Below are 19,620 nucleotides of genomic sequence, written 5' to 3'. Positions count from 1 at the left end.
CCTTTATAAGTTTTATCGTCCCAGTCTCGTTTAATGTCCATTCGCATGTGTATGTATGTCTGTTTGTTACTCTGTCTTCTTATTGGGCTTCCAGACTTTTTTTTAATCTGACTTTATTCCCAATTTTTCCCCTTTTTGCATCAGTTCATTTTCTATTGACATTCTGTACCTGAGGGGCCCACATTCTACAAGCATTGCTTTTTTAGTGGGTCCCTCCATTTTTCGATATTTTGTGTAATGTTATATCGTCTATATCACTTCAGTCAATTTTCATTACAACATTATTTGTTTAATACCCCAAGGTTCCACAATTATGTTTTCTCAATTTACTCTGTTTTGATTATAATATGTAACCTTATTCTCTGTTACCAAAGAAAGTGAAATGTTTATGTTCTTTTCGAAAAATGAAATAAAGTTTGAATTGAATTGAAAAAAAAAAATTGATTAACACAAACAAATCATTACGAAAATTATACAGTAGTATTACTTTGTATTTATTTCCTTTTCCAACAACAACAACAAAGCACGGTCAATATTGCAGATATAAGGGAAGTACGCTGCTTTAATAAAAACATATTTTATCAATGTTTATACCCAACGATTTGCCAGACACAGGATTGCAAACAACAACGCTCTCTACACCACACATGCGACGAACAATACCCACGTCACATCTAAAGTTCGCTATCATAAATAAATATAATTTTGTCACCGATTTTACACTTGTTCTAGTTGTCACTGTAGTCCTAAAAGAGAGCTTTATACTTGTAAGTATTTAGTCTACTTCTTTTTACACTGTCAAGTCTTGTTGCAACATATGATTAATAAAGAGTTGAGTATAACTCTCATAGAAAAAGAAATCCAATGCAAATCAAAAGTGATTTAAGTCATGCAATATAATCATGACGCTTTACTATGCCAGTGTATTTATTAGCATGTCATATCAAATATGATATCTTTATCTAGGCAAATAATCATTATTATATACTGTTAAGTGATGACACTTTTGTTTCAACCGCACAATAATAGTTACATTATTTTGTCTTGACTGTCTAGTCCTTTGTGTCCACCATAATAAATGCAATCTAGTTGTAGAATGGAGAGCAAGCGTGAAAGAAAAAGAAAACAATCAAAGAAATTAAACGTAGCTTATAGTCCTTAGAAATAGATGATTCCAGGCTGACCTCTCATGAGACCAAAGCACAATTTTGACTAACTCCCAGCTGCTGCAGCAGCAGAGCATAATAGTATACTGTGCACTGGACGCTAGATGGCGCTTTGAAGCGACGCAGCCACGATTGCTGCAATCGGGATGGCGAAGAAACTCGCAGAAAGAGCGCCTCCTCCGTTGCACAGATTACCTGCGCAGCAATATACGCATTCGGTGTTCCCATCAAAACTTTGACATTCGTCACTGCACGGCGCCGATCTATCCCAACAAGAACGTACAACACCGATCTCTCTGCCATTCTTAGTATCAGTATCCTTCTGTAATGCGGGAAGAAAAAAAATGACAAAGAAGAGGATAAATGATACAATAACGGTGTCCAAGTGGCACCTCAAAATAACTGCATCAGTCTAAAATATTATGATACCTTTGCTCCTAAAAAGAAGTAAAAAAACAACAAAAAGTATTCTGGCATGGATCCGAGGATGTGTATTGGGAACGCTTTCGTTGTTTGTTTTGGTTTTATTTTTTTTCCCTGTGTGTTTACTAAAATTCGCATGGGATGATTTTGTTGTATATGCCTACATTAGCTAGCAATGGCCTACATGTGCATTTTCACATTTACCAACCACAATAGTTAGAAAATCTATTTGACTTTTTTTTTTATTCTTTAGGGGGAAAAAATGGTTTGATTGCCTTTCGCGACCGACCGAAAATCACGAAAATTTCGAGTCGCGTTTTTTTCTCTCTTTCAAGTTTATTTTTTCCACAAATGTCATTTTCTGCAAATTTGTGAACGGTTTTAAACCCAAAATTATCCATTTCAAGATAAAAAAGAATGAAGAAAAAGTCTAAAAGTGTTTTTTTTTTTCATCTCATCGACCCGTCGTAATCGTGTTCGGGCCACGCAGGACCGCAAGCTACGTTTTATAGCATGCATTGCATGCTAGCTACCTTTTGGCTCACGTGCATAGGTAGTGCACTAATTGCGACCAGCAGCCCCATACGCATAGCGTAATAGGGCTGTGGACTGTAGCAATCAGAATCATAACAGAGTAGTATCGCGGACAAATATCAACTTAAAATAAAAAAAATGCTTCAATTTGAATACTTAGCAGTGAAGTTGAAGTATTGACAACAGGGTTCGTGCAACGTTTGGTTCTGTCAATAGTCCCTTTCTGTTCGAATTGATGACTTAATGTGACTCGGTCGAGAGGAACCTGGGAGAGCTACACTGAATTGACGGCCAGCGCATGCGCACACAGACATCTTATCCAGTCAATGGATTTGAAATTCGTGCGCATGTGATGTGCCAAAGTTACAAAATTACAAGGGGAAAAAGGGTATTTCCAAAAAAAAAAAAAGACAACTAGAACTCAAAGTATTGCTGAAAGGATGAGTGTATTATGAGATGCCCTGCTAAAGTTACAAAATTACATGGGTAAAAAGGGTATTAAAAAAAACACACACACACACACACACACACAAAACAGAAAAAGAAAAAAACACCGACCTACCGACCCTCTTGGGTTTTGACAATTAAGGGCAAACAAACATTCTTTTTTTCTTTTGGCCTTATATTAGCATGTCTTTCTCTAAAGATCATATTGGCGATTACAGAGAGTTTATTCTATGTCTCACGGAATGATGGGGTAATCAAATTTTTGCTGTCTCATCCTGGTCCTTTCACCGAAGATTAGAAAAAGGGGGAATCCATCTTTATGCTTTGTTGGGGCTCTAATACACAAGACCTAGGGATTTCTGGTGGAACGTGCCTTCATATTTTGTTTGTCTGTTTTTTTCGGGGGGGGGGGGGGGGGAGGAGGGCTATATTACATAAAGAGGAAACAAAAAATAAGATTTAGGACGGAAATGATTTCTCAAGTATATGAGAAAGTTCGAATGGTTAGTGTAGTTTTACCATTTCAAGATTAAGGAACGGAAAAGCTGCAGCCTCACTACGTGTGTCGATCCTATCTCATTTTTAGCTCGCTAGCTATAGCTCTCTAACTTATTGTTCAATTACAGAAAGCCCAGTTTACAATAGGCCTACCTTACACCCGTTGGTGCAGTATTCTGTCCTAATGCCTTCGGAGTTGAACGGGTCTGCACATCCGGGATCGCCTACTCCATCGACCACCGAACAGCTGTAACACTGGACTCCCATCACCGCTTTCACGTGCACTAGGAGCAACAAAAAGGTCAAATTGTAAAATATGAGAGAACTAAGCAAAGTAGAAAACAAGAAAATTGATCAAATTAACGATTTTTATTTTTATTTTAGCAGATTTCAAACTACTATTATTAATGGTATCGTATACTATCATTATGGTTCCCATTGCTATAATAACAATAATTAGATTATGACCATCTATTATTACTTAATTACCTCCGCCAAGGGAGGAGGTTATGTTTTTGTTACCGTTGGTTTGTTTGTTCGTTCGTTCGTTAGTTAGTCAGTTTGTGCGTGTGCAAAATAACTCAAAAAGTAGTGAACGGATTGAAATGAAACTTGCAGGAAAGGTTAAGAATGACACAAATAACAAACGATTAACTTTTGGTAGTGATCCGAGAATTTTGGGGAAATTTATGAAGGATTTTTGATATTTTGGCAGGTATAATAGGGTCACCGTTACAGTTTGTTTGTTTGTTTGTTTGTTTGTTCCTTAGTTTGTTTAATGAAATGAAATGAAATGAAATGAAATGAAATGAAATGAGATTTATTTACCAAACAAACAAACAAACATCGTCAACAAAGTCACAACAATTAATAGTTATAGTTTGTCCGTGTGCAAAATAACTCAATAAGTAGTTAACGGATTGGGATGAAACTTGCAGGAAAGGTCGAGAATGACACAAGTAGAAATCACTGATATCTCTATGGAAGAACAAGGTCAGTGGTGGAAATGAGCTGCATGCTTGGCGGAGGTCTGCGCTCTCAGAGTGCTTTTCTAGTTACTTAGTTCGTTCGTTAGTTTGTCCGTGTGCAAATAACTCAAAAAGTAGTTAACGGATTGGAATGAAACTTGCAGGAAAGGTTGAGAATGACACAAGCGACAAACAATTAACTTTTGGTAGTGATCCGAGAATTTTGGGGAAATTTATGAAGGCAGGTAGGGTCAATGGTCTTGGAAGTTCAGGCTGCGCTTATTTGAGGTGTGCATGAGCGCACTAAAGTGCGTGATCTAGGGTGGTATTCTGAAATCCTTCCTAGGAAGAAATTTCTTCCTAAGTCAGGATTTTTTCCTAAGTGGTATTCTGAAAATCTTCCTAAGTTTTTTCCTAAGTAGACTTAGGAAGAAACTTAGGAAGGGGGCGGGAATATGCAAATTTCTGACTTAGAAAGAAGTTGGTATTCTAGAATGCACTTAGGAAAGAATTTTAGGAAAATATTTAGGAAAGCTCCACCCCTGTCCTAATAGTCTAGCAGCCAGAAAGGGTCCCCGTGCACCCCCCCCCCCCCAAAACAAAATTCTACGATATGTTCGAAGATCGTCAGAACCTGTATTTTCCGAATCCGGTTGTCGCCAGTGGAAAAAAAGGTTGCGCGCGCGTCTAATTTGCATATTTCTAAGATGGGCGCCGCCCGTTGCTAGGAGACGGATTATTTTTGAATAACTTTAGTTAGGAATAACAAATTACCATAAAAATGGTATCATTTTGAAGAGAATTAAATTTCCTACAAGCTGATACCCCATTTGATGGGATAGATAGATGTTGTCATGAAATATTAAGGAAGGAATTATGTTTTTAGCATTTTTCTAAAAAGATCCGGAATTTGGTTATAATGTTCTTTTCCATACATCTAATATGCATTTACAAATAACATTTGAATTTTCCTATAATTATCCCCCAAACATAGCTATTATCATGTGAAAACGGCTTTCCAATACATCAATTCCTTTAAAAGTTACACGACATTAAAGGGGATATGGTTCGATAGGTTTTACAGCAATATCTAAGGGTTATAATGTCTCCGCGCGCAATTGCTTAGGTTCTGTATGTGGGGTTTGTTGTAGATCACTGCTATCTATTGATCAAATCTCATCGAAATCGGCGAAGAAAGAAAGAAAAATTACACTTTCTATTCCTTACATGAAATAAAATTTTTTTTTTCTATTCTGTGTTACCAAACTCAATCCATTCAGCTTCCCATATGAACAGTTTCTTGTCTTTTTGGATTCCTTCCAAGAACGTGAAATTAATCACAACTTATCTGATATTAAAAAGTTAAAGAAAAAACATTTACGTGACAGTTTCCTCTTATTGGAAGATTAAAGTGAAAAAAAAAGAAGAATCTTATGCTAAAAGCCCTAAGAAATAAAAAAAAAAACTTGTTAAATGGCCTTTCAGAGTTTAAAATGAAACATGTCTATCTTATTTTTTCATAACAAAATGAAGGGAAGTATCTGTGTAGTTCATGTCGGCCCATACTGGGTTACATCATAAATTCTTCAGAAATGGTCCCCGTGCACCCCCCCCCCCAAAAAAAAAATCTACGATAGGTCAAAGGTCAAAGATCAAGTGAAATACATGCTCTCCTATTCATCCAATTAAACCTAGGTCAAGGAAGGTGACCATTCAACACATTTGTGACAAACATGCCATTATAATATTTTGCCAATTTTGTGAAAATGTAATCACACATTGTCCACATGTACTATAGACCTATTAGGAGAATCATGCATTATGGCGGAGGCATACCAGTCGTCATAGCGACATTTCTAGTTTAATATTACAACGAAGATTACGACTGTTATTAGCAGTTGGTAATTAAGTGGTGTACGAAGACTAACTCAAACAATACATCATTATATGAGTAGCTATAATGTACAATTGATAAAAACCCAATAAATCTGTTGTTTTTTTTTTCAGGTTATACAGTGCGTATCAAAAAAAGGTAATCCAACTTTGGCGGGCTACTACTTTACAATTGTCAGCTATGGAGAGCTCAATGTTTTAATTCTAATGATATCACAAACCATCGAAAGCTATGCTGCCGGCTGAAAGCAATAACAAATTTACTTCTTGTATATTATAGAAAGAATGGCCACGCGAAAGTAACAAGATTAATGCTCTGTTACTGGGAATTTGAAAACAATAATGACATTGTTTCCATTCCTGTTGTGTCGTTGGTTGTTGGCGTGTTTCCTTTCAAAGAGTGAAAGTAGTAATATAGTAGGTTAATAGATGTCGGCGTTAAAGCTTGTACAATATAACAATATTGGTCACAGTTTATTATGCCGAAGGTTCATTTTTTTTCCCCGAATGTTCGTTATTCCGGAGGTTCGTCATGATATAGATAAACGGGCCCAAATTAGTTATTGCTGAAAGCAATAACAAATTTACTTCTTGTATATTATAGAAAGAAAGGCCACGCGAAAGTAACAAGATTAAATGCCCTGTTACTGGGAATTTGAAAACGATAATGACATTGTTTCCATTCCTGTTGTGTCGTTGGTTGTTGGCGTGTTTCCTTTCAAAGAGTGAAAGTAGTAATATAGTAGGTTAATAGATGTCGGCGTTAAAGCTTGTACAATATAACAATATTGGTCACAGTTTATTATTCCGAAGGTTCATTTTTTTTCTCCCAAAGGTTCGTTATTCCGGAGGTTCGTCATGATATAGATAAACGGGCCCAAATTTGTTATTGCTGAAAGCAATAACAAATTTACTTCTTGTATATTATAGAAAGAAAGGCCACGCGAAAGCAACAAGATTAAATGCCCTGTTACTGGGAATTTGAAAACGATAATGACATTGTTTCCATTCAAAATTCAAAATGGTCACCTTCCTTGACCTAGGTCTAATTGGATGAATAGGAGAGCATGTATTTGGGGATTTTAGGACTTTAACTTGACTTTGGCCCTTTCATAAGTTTATGCATTAAGTAATTTTCAAGGTATGGAGAAAAAGTGCAATTTTTGTATTGTGTAGAAAATTGTTACCATTTTCATCTGGCCTTTGACCCTAAAATTCATAAGAGAATCACTGTCAGGCAGAACATGCATAAATATGTACTAAGTTTCAAGATGCCATGAGCCACTTCCGAGACATGGAGGAAGAAGCAAGTTCATCACTTTCTCTTGATCTTTGATCTTTGACATTTTTGGCAAAAAAAAAAAAGAAATTGCCAGAGAATCTCTATTTTGGGTTATACATGCATACACCAAGTTTAAAAAAAAAGTCCTGCTGGCATTGCATAAATATGAGGGAAATAGTAAAATTTTGAAGTGTTGTCCTTGACCTTTGACCCCATGAACCCCAATTCCCTAGATAATCACTTCCAGTCAGTACATGCATAATATATACTATGCTCCATGAAGATACCTTGAACAATATTCAAGATACAGAGAAAAAAAGTAAAATTTTAACATTTTCACTTGACCTTTTCACATTTGACCTTAACCTTATCACCCCAAACTTTTACCAGTGAATTTTAATTGGGTAATACCTGTATACACTAAGTTTCAAGAAAATATCTTTAGGCATTGCAGAGATATGAGGGAAATAGTGAAATTTTAAGCATTTGACCTCGACCTTTTGACTTTTGACCTTGAGCATGTGCACCCAAAAGTTGATAGGCAGAATTTCACCCCCAATACACATACATGCCAAATTTCAGTTTTTTTTGTTTTGTTTTGTTTTTGTTTTTTTTTTTGTTGTTACGCTGTCCGCAAAATTCATTACGGACGGAGAGAAGGACGGACGGAAGGACGGACAACCCGAAAACATAATGCCTCCGGCACCACTTCTTGGCGGAGGCATACAAAAGAATCTAGATTACATAGGTGAAGTAATCTTTGAAGATATGTAAATATTGATATGTACGGTATTGAAACTGTCGTGTTGATTATCCTTATGGTACGTTACCATTCTCGTGGAATTCACTAAGCTGGGTCCACTTTCTCGATTCGCCCGAAATCGTGGTCTTACTCGGGGACTAATCGTGCTGATCATCAGATAATCAAATCTTGATGTCAGTCAAAGACATTGTGTTGATCGTAGTAATTTTTCGAACAGTCCAATAATTCTTCTACGATCAACACGATTACCACCATAGACCTCAAGATGTGATAAGCCATGATAAGATCACCACGGTCACTCGTAGACTAAGAATCGATTTGTGGTAGATAGTATACATGTATTAGCATATCGAGACTCGCGACAATGGCAACCTAGTGAAAGTGTTTAACGTACAATGTCAATAATCTTTTGGGTATCAATAATGCACATTTATAGTTACTCTATCTAAAAAGGACCGGCGGACGAGTAGGGCATGGATATCTGAAAACATTGGATGGTGCATTTAATTCATGCATGAGTTAAAATGTTATTCCAGCGGAACTTACATGCGCTCTAAAAGTGGATTGCACGTCAGATGCGCCTATAGCAGATACACTTCAAATCATTTTAGCAACTAATTTCTGTGAAAAACATGAAAATATTGTATTCGTTGTGGTTAAACATTTACACTCTGAATATGTCTAATGTTTAACACATTAGCCATACACATACATCCTTGAACACAAACACACACAACACAAAAGTATACAAACCTGCATAAATATAAACGTGATATATATATATATATATATATATATATATATATAGATATATTATATATACATAGTTATAGTATATACATGCACACATACATACATACACGCATGCATAGTTAATGTTCCCTCAGACATTTCCCTCATGTTTTATAGATCCATGCATTAAGGTCTACTTAACCATAACATTTTTTTTTCTCTCTCTCATTTTTGTATAATATTGATTATTAGTCACTCCTAACGGATTTAACAACCAAGTTTACGTTGTATTGCATTTAAATCAACCCATGTAATAAAGTTAAGTGCATGAAATCATTTTTTATAAAAAAAAACCCACAGAATTTGAAAGCGACTGGATTTTACTTGCAACTATTCGTTTTTATCAATGCCATTCCTTGGTATTTGTAATCTATCTATTAGTTTCTTGGCAATAATAAACGTATGAGCAATATGTTTAAAAACCATCAGGCGAACCACCAAAGAATGAGAACACGTATGTGCGATCTTATCTTAAAGAAATAAATTGATTTCATGCTAGAGCATGGTGAGAAATATTTCGCTTGTGCGGTATACATGTAACTCTTATTTCGACATCTAAATAAAGCATTCGAGTTTGATGTTCCATGAATGCATTAATGGCGTATTGAATAAATTCACGAAATTCATGACTGAGCTCATTTCCCCTGCATGAATGCCTGTGTGCGATACTGGAGGTGTGAGTATGTGCGTGAAGATGATCAGAAGAATGAGAGTTGATGAAGAGAAGTTTGATTAATATCGATATGTTGGAAACCCCTATCCAGGTAAGCCCGTTTCGGCCGTCATGAAATTACACCTCTCGTAAGGCCTTCATTCTATTTGATGAAAAAAGACGTAAACTAAAAGTGAAGCTGAGTAGATCAAAGGTGATAGCGAATAAAAAAATTAATTTGTTTTCATATTCCACAAGATTTAATGATATTTAATCAATAATTTGGATGTAAGAAGTGATAGGGTCTCATACTTGAAATGATTATTATAGTATTACACGCGTTACGCAAGTGCGGCCGTCCACATTACCCTTTAATTTCTGTATTTAACCGTATTGAACCTTTTCCCTTTAATGTCGTGTAACTTTTTAAGAAATTGGTGTATTGAATAGCCGCTTTCACAGAATAATACTTATTTATGAGGTTTAACTTAAGGAAAATTCCGATGTTATTTGTAAACAGAAATTAAATGTATGGAAAAAACATTACTGAAATCTGTATTTCTTAGGAAAAATGCATAAAAAAAATCCTTCCTTCCTTAGTATTTCATAACAAGAACTATTTATTACATAAAACGGGGTATTAACTTGTAGGAAATCTAATTCTCTTTAATATGATACAATTTTCACGGTAATTTGATATTCTTAACTAAAGTTATTCAAAAATAATCCGTATCCTAGCAACGGGCGGCGGCCATCTTAGAAGTATGCAAATTAGACGCACGCGCAACCCTTTTTTCCGCTGGCGACAAGCAGATTCGCAAAATACAGGTTCTGACGATCTTCGAACACATCGTAGATTTTTTTTTTTTTTTTTGGGGGGGGGGGGTGCACGGGGACCATTACTGAAGAATAGTAACCCAGTATGGGCCGACATGAACTACACAGATACTTCCCTTCATTTTGTTATGAAAAAAATAAGATAGCCATGTTTCATTTTAAGCTCTGAAAGGCCATTTAACAACTTCTTTTTTTTTTTTAAGAAGATTCTTCTTTTTTTCACTTTAATCTTCCAATAAGAGGAAACTGTCACGTCAAATTTTTTTCTTTAACTTTTTAATATCAGATAAGTTGTGATTTTGGAGGGAATCCAAAAAGACAAGAAACTGTTCATATAAGAAGCTGAATGGATTGAGTTTGGTAACACAGAATAGAAAAAAAAAACATTTTTATTTCAAGGAATAGAAAGTGTAATTTTTCTTTCTTTCTTCGCCGATTTCGATGAGATTTGATCAATAGATAGCAGTGATCTACAACAAACCCCACATACAGAACCTACGCAATTGCGCGCGGAGACATTATAACCCTTAAATATTGCTGTAAAACCTATTGAACCTTATCCCCTTTAATGTCGTGTAACTTTTAAAGGAATTGGTGTATTGGAAAGCCGTTTTCACATGATAATAGCTATGTTTGGGGATAATTTTAGGAAATTTCAAATGTTATTTGTAAATGCATATTAGATGTATGGAAAAGAACATTATAACCAAATTCCGTATCTTTTTGGAAAAATGCTAAAAAACATAATTCCTTCCTTAATATTTCATGACAACAACTATTTATCCCATCAAATGGGGTATCAGCTTGTAGGAAATTTAATTCTCTTCAAAATGATACCATTTTTATGGTAATTTGTTATTCCTAAATAAAGTTATTCAAAAATAATCCATCTCCTAGCAACGGGCGGCGGCCATCTTAGAAATATGCAAATAAGACGCGCGCGCAACCTTTTTTTTCCGCTGGCGACAACCGGATTCGGAAAATACAGGTTCTGACGATCTTCGAACATATCGTAGAATTTTTTTTTTTTTTTTTTTTTTTTTGGGGGGGGGGGTGCACGGGGACCCTTTCTGGCTGCTAGACTATAAGTACGTTGTTAAGAATAGCAAACTGCAAGCATCATGTTAGGCGCGCTTGTCAGTCATTGCGCGCACATGTACTTTGATGCGCGAAATGAGCGTGAGAAAGGGGACATGCCGCGCACTCGTGTATTTGACCCTACGTCATAGTAATATGCGATTGTCATTGGTTAGTTCCTTATGATACGGCATTTTGTATTGGCTTAGGCGGGGATAAGGATGGCCTAATTTGCATTAAGAAGTGCCTAGGAAGAAATTTCAGAATACCGATTTTGTCTTTCCTAGGCACTTCCTAAGTTTCTGACTTAGGAAGAAACTTAGGAAGAAACTCAGGAAGATTTTCAGAATACCACCCCTAGTTTCTGCTAGGGCGAGGCGCGCGGTGCAGCTGAGGGTTTATGACATAACAAAGGCTTCTATATTGGGAAATCGGGCGACTTTCAGCTGCTGCTATAATGTTGTGTAGCGGATGTTTCGCTACTTGGGATCGTTAATATTTATGTGAGGTACACATCACAGTAAAAATGAGTGGTGACACAGTTCGTTTAAGTTTCCATGTGCACTTTATTTGAGAGGCGTTTTGGAGGCGATCCTCTCTCTTCGAGCGTCAGAATCCAAGTCTTCTTCTCTGCATGTTATACAACTTGTAATTTTCCTCATACATTCAATCACGAGGATTACACTGTTACACCAGTTACACTGTTCTAACACACTATGAATGGCTGAATGGGGGTGAAGTCTTCATGTTAAAGAGAGGTTTTAATTGGGCAAAACTTTGGTTGTTATAGGAACAAAGGCGGGACTAGTTTTATAGAGGATGTGGGTATTCTTGGTTTTGGATTGAACAACAATTCTAAGTAATCGATGGGGGAAGGGCAGGATGTTTGGGTTTGGCTTACCCTGGTCGTAAATTAGATGGGGCTAGAAGTGCTCAAGGGATGATGAAGGTTGATGACTCACTGGATGAGGTGAAGAGTATTGGTATACAAATGATGCACAGGATAGAGTGTGTTAGTGAAGGTGCGGCGCGCTCGAGAGTATTGACAATGGTGCGACATGCACGAGGCGCAGCCGAGTGCATGTTTGCAACCGTTGTCAGTACTCGAGAGTGCGCCGCACCTTCACTAACGCCACGAAATAATCCTGTGCATCATTTGTTTTATAAAATGGGTCGAAAACTAACAGCATTATTCACGTACCTTTGTGGGTCAATACCAGTCAGCTACATGTAGCACTCGCTCAAAAGTCAAGATGTCCGAAGATGTTCGTCCCAAACATTTACGCACGTCGCACTCGGAAATCCCGCACATAATAGTCGGGTACCTAAGGGGGGTCACCGTGCACCCCCCCCCCCAGGACTCCTCGAAACTTACATTTTCAGGATCCTCATGACATACCAAAACATAATCAAGATGTTAACAGGAACGATCTAGGTGAAAAGGTGTTCTAGGTGAAATTTAATGTATTCTATTGTTTTTCATAATTTCTTATGTATTTCTCTGTTTTTAAACTTTTTCAACTTTTGTTTTTTCTTTGTTTTTCTATTTGGAAATTGTCACTGATCACTTTTCTACCATAACTAGCACAAAACTAATCAATGAAAGTGATTAATTGTAAAAATAATCAGGTTTTCATGACTTTCATGACAGAGCACCTGTTTTCCATAGGAAATGTACACAAAAGCACAAAATTGTGCCCGTTTTGGGACGACATTCCGTTATAAAAATGGGCGTGACTTCGCAAAAGTATGCGGGGAAGTTACAAATTTGGTCTCAAAAGTTGCATGAGACTTGAACAAAACAAAGACAAGTAAGTTTTGAGGAGTCCTGGGGGTGCATGGTGACCCCCCCCCCCTTAGGTACCCTACTATGTAGGCCCTACATGTAAGCACATAATATTACATACATACATAAGGACGGGGGGGGGGGGGGATCCGCCCCCCCCCCCCCAAAGTTTCGCGCTATAAATCTGTCGCGAGGCTTCTTGACTTTGTTTGGTCAAGTCTCGCACAATTTTTGAGACCAAATTTGCAACATCCGCGTATACTTTTGCGAAGTCACGCCCATTATTGTAACGGTATGTCTCCCCAAAACGGGCACAATTTTGTGATTTTGTGTACATTTCCTATGGAAAACAGGTGCTCCGTCATGAAGGTCATGAAAACCTGATTATTTTTACAATTAATCACTTTCATTGATTAGTTTTGTGCTAATTATGGTAGAAAAGTGGTCGGTGACAATTTCCAATAGAAAAACAAAGAAAAAACAAAAGTTGAAAAAGTTGAAAAACAAAGAAATACATAAGAAATTATGAAAAACAATAGAATACATTAAATTTCACCTAGAACAGCCACTTTTCGTTCCTGTTAACATCTTGATTATGTTTTGGTATGTCATGAGGATCCTGAAAATGTAAGTTTCGAGGAGTCCTGGGGGGGGGGGGGTGCACGGTGACCCCCCCCCCCCTTAGTTACCCAAGTATAAGTACTGTACGTACGTATAAGAGTATACGTACGCCACGTGTTATGCACAAGAAAGGCCGCGGGCTGCCACAACAGCCGGCGTCCTTTCTTGTGCATAACACGTTGTAGAAGTTAACCGAACTAGAAGTTGTTTACAGGATTGACAGCGCGTATAGTAGCGCGTGACGCACTTGTAACAACTGATTGAGTGCGCACTGCTAGTGTAAACATTGTGACGTACGTCAGGCCAGGGAGGTGGAAGAGAGACTCTTCTTAGTGCATTTACTAAGAAATTAATGCACGCACACGTGACTCATTTCAGCGCTTCCATTTGGCTACATTCTTGAACCCATTTTATAATATACAAATGATGCACAGGATAGAGTGCGTTAGTGTAGGCGTAGTGCACTCGAGGGTATTTACAATTGTGAAACATGCACTACATTGTAAATACCCGAGAGTGAGCTACGCCTCCACTAACGCCACGAAATAATCCTGTGCATCATTTGTTTTATAAAATGGGTCGAAAATTCGAAAACTAACAGCATTTTTCAGCGTTTTTCACGTACCTTTGTGGGTCAAGACGTCCGAAGATGTTCGTCCCAAACATTTACGCACGTCGCACTCGGAAATCCCGCACATACAGTATACTAGTAAGTATAATGGGGGGTTGGGTTTCCGGACACTTAAGTTCCCGCATGAAAACTTACTAATTTTACATAGAATGTGCACCCTTTACCTTAAAGACTTGATATAGACTCCTCATATAGGCCTACTAGGCAACATACACGGCGTGAGAATTAACCTGCTAAATCGTTGGATTTGCCCTTCAAAGTGACTCCATGGACGCGTCCAGTCCCACAACGCTTGGTCTATAGCTGTACATACGTACGTACGCCATGCGCCATACCACACATTGTTATGCACAAGGGAAGAAAGGCCGGCCGGCCGGCAGCCCGAACTAGAAGTTGTTTACAGGATTGACAGCGCGTATGCAATGCAATTCATCAAAGGAGCCGCCGCGCGCACAGATGATGGGCAATAGGATTTAACACGCAGTGCAATGGGACTAGAATAAAGGAAGCACATGTGACTCATTTCAGCGCTTCCTATTGGCTACATTCTTGAACCCATTTTATAATAGGGGTCATTGACTGGTGAAGGTGAACTGGTGGTGTATATCCAGTCATCATTACAGAATGGGAGGGGGTAGTGATAACTTTGTGCATCATTACACAACATCTCTTTTATTTGGAAATTAAGACTCCTCTCTTATTTGTTTGTTTGTTTGTTTTTATTTTGAAAGGGAAGGGGTTTACACACAATTATTCAGTAAATACTTGACAAAATTGAAGGCGATTGACCATGTACAAAACATGCTGGTGAAACCGTTTATCATTGTTCCAGACTCTTTCATACTTTCTCTCTTGCTCAAATCCTTACAATAATAATTTACAGTTAAATCAATTAAACCACTTACTGTAAATGAAATGCGCGATGAAGACATTTACCTTGAATCTGTTTAAATGACTTAGTCGTACCAAGGGGGTATGATACATTTATGAACTTATTTTACCACTGAGTGAACTTTCCTTGTCTGGTGTGTATTTTTTGGGAGCTATTCAAGTTACCAAGTCAAAGTATACTTCATATTCAATAATGTATATACCCCTTTTAAGATATAGAGTAAAAAAAAAAATAAATTGTGCAGACTTATGCACTATAACAATATATGTATTTACACAATGTTGTGCAAATTTATGCACTGTAAACAAAGTATTAATGTGATTTTGCCTATCAAACAAATGCAATGCCGGTAACACAAATAAAGTAAGAACAATTCGCTAATCATTATTCTGTGCAGATATAACATTCGAGCTAAATAACAACCTTGAATGTTTGCATATCCATGCATATAACATCGTAAAATCACTGGAAAGATAATAGGTACGCTCAAGGAGCGAAAGTCAAAACTATGATCCAGGTAAAATATCATTCAATTTTGATAGACTATCATAGAATATCACATGGCTTACAAGCCTTTCCTATTAAAACATAAATGCAAATTTCCCAATTGATATAAGATTAACTTATGAAATGAACGAGGAATCAAGCACTTTCAAGCTTGCCTTAATTCTAATTCTAACAAGTATAATCTCAATTTACAAATAAATGTATGTTCACTTTATAATGAAACAATTATGATCGTTCATGACAAGTACTTTCAAACTTGTATGTATTCGTGTCACATGTATATTACTAGAAACAATCAAATTGAGTCAAATGTCATCCATCCATCTATGTTAAACTATTTTATCAAATCTTTCACAAAAGAGTATGCTGAAATAACTTCAAATTTAATGGAACCTGCTACTGAATATCTCATCAATATGGTGGAAAGTCAACAGGGCACTAAAGGGGGCCCATATACTTCATATTGAAGTATCAACATAGAATCAATTCCCTATCAATCCTATCCTGTTAAGCAAGGGTTTCTTTCCAAATTCTTCCATACTAATGCCGAATTGACGAAGGATTGAACAAGTACTTTCAAACTTGTTGGTATCATAAACGAGTGCACATTCAAGCTCGTTACACATCAAATTGATGCCATATATGATTAATATCGCTCAAAACTGAGCATACTGTCTTGCAAAAGATAATCGTAGTCAACATTTAATGGATAGGATGACTATCCTAACATAGCCTTTGTTTCACACTAAAAGGAAGTTACATAACATAAGAATATAACATAACATAACGTTGTCACATAATAATATGATTTTTTTTTTTAATAGTTCGCCTGGAACTCTATGTTACTTGAAGATAAAATGGATATATGAGACTATTTACATGTTATACAATCATCACGAGAATTGGTCAGTCTTCTATTGTTTTCTCTAATTACAAAGTGTGTATAGTACCCTTGTGCTGTCCTATGTCTAACCTCTAGGTTAGGTCATGTTACTATTGCCAGAGGAGGATATATCTTGAACTGTCAACTTGTCTTTTGCCATGAAACATGATAAGATAAATGGTGGGGCTGCATGGGATGCAGCTTGCCATTTTTGCTTTTCTTTGTTAGTGCACGATCCTGTCGACTTCATTTTGTTTTGTTTGAGCTGTCCGGCTACAATATCCATGTAACAAATGATTTATGGTCAGGAGTGTTAGGGGTGAATAGTCCAAGTACTGTTTCTCTCGGTAAGGGTCCTTGGTGGCACATTGCATTTGATTCTGTCTGTCGTCAAGTCTGGGTTCAGTGGAACCGTAATTGGGTCTGTTAGTTTTGTGGTAGGACACATTTTACGTCATTGTTACATGGTGGAAATGAAAGGATACTAGTTGTGCATGTTGTTGAACCATGCTGGTAGTGTGTTTTTTTTTTTCAGTAACAAAATGAAAAACTCTCGATTGTTGAAAAAGAGAGTAAAATTGAAGAGTTTGTTCGCAAAAACCGATAAGTCGATTTTTGAAGATTTTGAAGTACGGCCTCTGTCACAAAGTACAAAATAATACCTTTTAAATGATATATTGGTAACTTCATATAAAGGTACATTTTTGAAGTCATGGTCAAAAGAAGCAAAAATTTTCTTATTACTCTCTTTATTTTTCTTGACCTTTAATCGCAAATATCTCCATTTGGCAATTATGGACTTATCTGTTTTTGCGAACAAACTCTTCAATTATACCATTGAGTTTATTTCTAGTGAGTGCAGCATCCAATGGTATAGTCTATCTTGAAATTTAGTGCAGACTGCCAATAATCTAGCCAAATTATATACTCCATACTCCACTCTCATGCTCTCATTCAAATTGGAACAATGAAAGTGTGTTTCACTTACCGGTCATAATGAAGGATTTGACAAATGTTGACACATAGGATGTCAAGGATGTGTCGAAACAAGGTAACATTCACACAAATAAACAAAAGAATAGGTGCATGTGTCCAAATTGAAGTGTCACTGTCCAAAAATGAATTTCAGGGATGAATCATTAATTCCAAGTGTCTATATCATCCACAAAATTTCTGTGGGTCGCGCTGGTCGTCGTCCGTTGCTGGTGTTGAGTTGAGTTTGTCGCATGTCTAGGCAATGCTGGTTATGGCCGGCGGTGTCCATGTCGTACAGTTGTCATTGCGAACTACATCGTGGGGCGTCGTCTCGCAGGTCTGGCTGTCATCAGCGGTGGGTGATCAGCCTGTCCCGTTAGGGTAGTTCGTCGTCGGGGTCGTCAGAATCAGTCATCTCGGCTTCTGGAAAATGATTCGTCATCGAATGGCAATGTTTTGTTGAAATTTAAGTTCAGTCAGGCAAAACTGGTGGTTGCTAAATGTTGATGCAGTGGTTCTAGTGAAGGGTTGTCACAGAGCTGGCAAATTGTACAGTGATAAGTTTAGGTCAGTTTATTAGTCTTCGACCTGATCCACGGCAAGACAAAGATTGACTGGTCCTGGGAAGATGAAACTTTGCTCCTTCTATTGGTTAGAGATGGCAGAGCTCCACAACTATACTAGTAGCTCCACGATGTTGGTGATGAATTGTTCCAATCAAGCCGGGTTCTCCACCATGTTGTGTAGCGGATGTTTCGCTACTTGGGATCGTTAATATTTTTGAGAGGTACACATCACAGTAAAATTAAATGAGTGGCGACACAGTTCATTTAAGTTTTCATGTGCACTTTATTTGAGAGACGTTTTGGAGGTGATCCTCTCTCTTCGAGCGTCAGAATCCAAGTCTTCTTCTCTGCATATTATACAACTTGTAATTTTCCTCATACATTCAATCACGAGGATTACACTGTTACACCAGTTACACTGTTCTAACACACTATGAATGGCTGAATGGGGGTGGAGTCTTCATGTTAAAGAGAGGTTTTAATTGGGCAAAACTTTGGTTGTTATAGGAACAAAGGCGGGACTAGTTTTATAGAGGAGGTGGTATTCTTGGTTTTGGATTGAACAACAATTCTAAGTAATCGATGGGGGAAGGGCAGGATGTTTAGGTTTGGCCGGATGGGGTGAAGAGTATTGGTAGGGGTCATTGACTGGTGGAGGTGAACTGGTGGTGTATATCCAGTCATCATTTTTTTTTTTTAATCTGACTTTTTTTATCTGACTTTTTTTATCTGACTTTTTTTTTAAATCTGACTTTTTTCCCAATTTTCCCCCTTTTTGCATCAGTTTATTTTCTATTGACATTCTGTACCTGAGGGGCCCACATTCTACAAGCATTGCCTTTTTAGTGGGTCCCTCCATTTTTCGATATTTTGTGTAATGTTATATCGTCTATATCACTTCAGTCAATTTTCATTACAACATTATTTGTTACCCCAAGGTTCCTCAATTATGTTTTCTCAATTTACTCTGTTTTGATTATGTGTAACGTTATTCTCTGTTACCAAAGAAAGTGAAATGTTTATGTTCTTTTCGAAAAATAAAATAAAGTTTGAATTGAATTGAATTGAATCATTGTAGAATGGGAGGGGTAGTCATGTGATAACTTTGTGCATCATTACACAACAATAAGTACGTATGAACAGAAATCACTGATATCCGTGGAAGAACAAGATCAGTGGTGGAAATGAGCTGCATGCTTGGCGGAGGTCTGAGCTCTCGAAGTGCTTTTCTAGTTACCTCCGCCAAGGGAGGAGGTTATGTTTTCGTTACCGTTTATTTGTGTGTTCGTTCGTTCGTTAATTAGTTTGTCCGTGTGCAAAATAACTCTAAAAGTAGTTAATGGATTGGGATGAAACTTGCAGGAAAGGTTGAGAATGACACACATAACAAACGATTAACTTTTGGTAGTGATCCGAGAATTTTGGGG

At 37.2% G+C, this 19,620-nt stretch overlaps 1 protein-coding gene across 1 annotated transcript; it reads right to left on the bottom strand.

Moving 5' to 3' along the window:
* Positions 1-1,266: 1,266 nt before the first annotated feature.
* LOC140236243 (uncharacterized) lies at positions 1,267-3,335 on the bottom strand. The gene is made up of 2 exons (XM_072316207.1): positions 3,222-3,335; positions 1,267-1,488 (listed from the first exon to the last, which is right to left on the bottom strand). Exons 1-2 carry the CDS (start codon positions 3,333-3,335, stop codon positions 1,267-1,269), a joined length of 336 nt encoding a protein of 111 aa, XP_072172308.1.
* Between the last annotated feature and the right edge of the window lie 16,285 nt (positions 3,336-19,620).

The sequence above is a fragment of the Diadema setosum genome, chromosome 12 (assembly GCF_964275005.1).
Source record: "Diadema setosum chromosome 12, eeDiaSeto1, whole genome shotgun sequence".
Taxonomy (NCBI): domain Eukaryota; kingdom Metazoa; phylum Echinodermata; class Echinoidea; order Diadematoida; family Diadematidae; genus Diadema; species Diadema setosum.
This window is presented reverse-complemented; position numbering and strand designations above follow the sequence as displayed.

Excerpts from the sequence above, each read along its gene's own strand:
- LOC140236243 (XM_072316207.1), bottom strand. The coding sequence starts at position 3,335 with ATGGGAGTCCAGTGTTACAGCTGTTCGGTGGTCGATGGAGTAGGCGAT. Across the intron at positions 1,489-3,221 it reads ACTGCACCAACGGGTGTAAG|AAGGATACTGATACTAAGAA; the intron begins GTAGGCCTATTG and ends CCCGCATTACAG.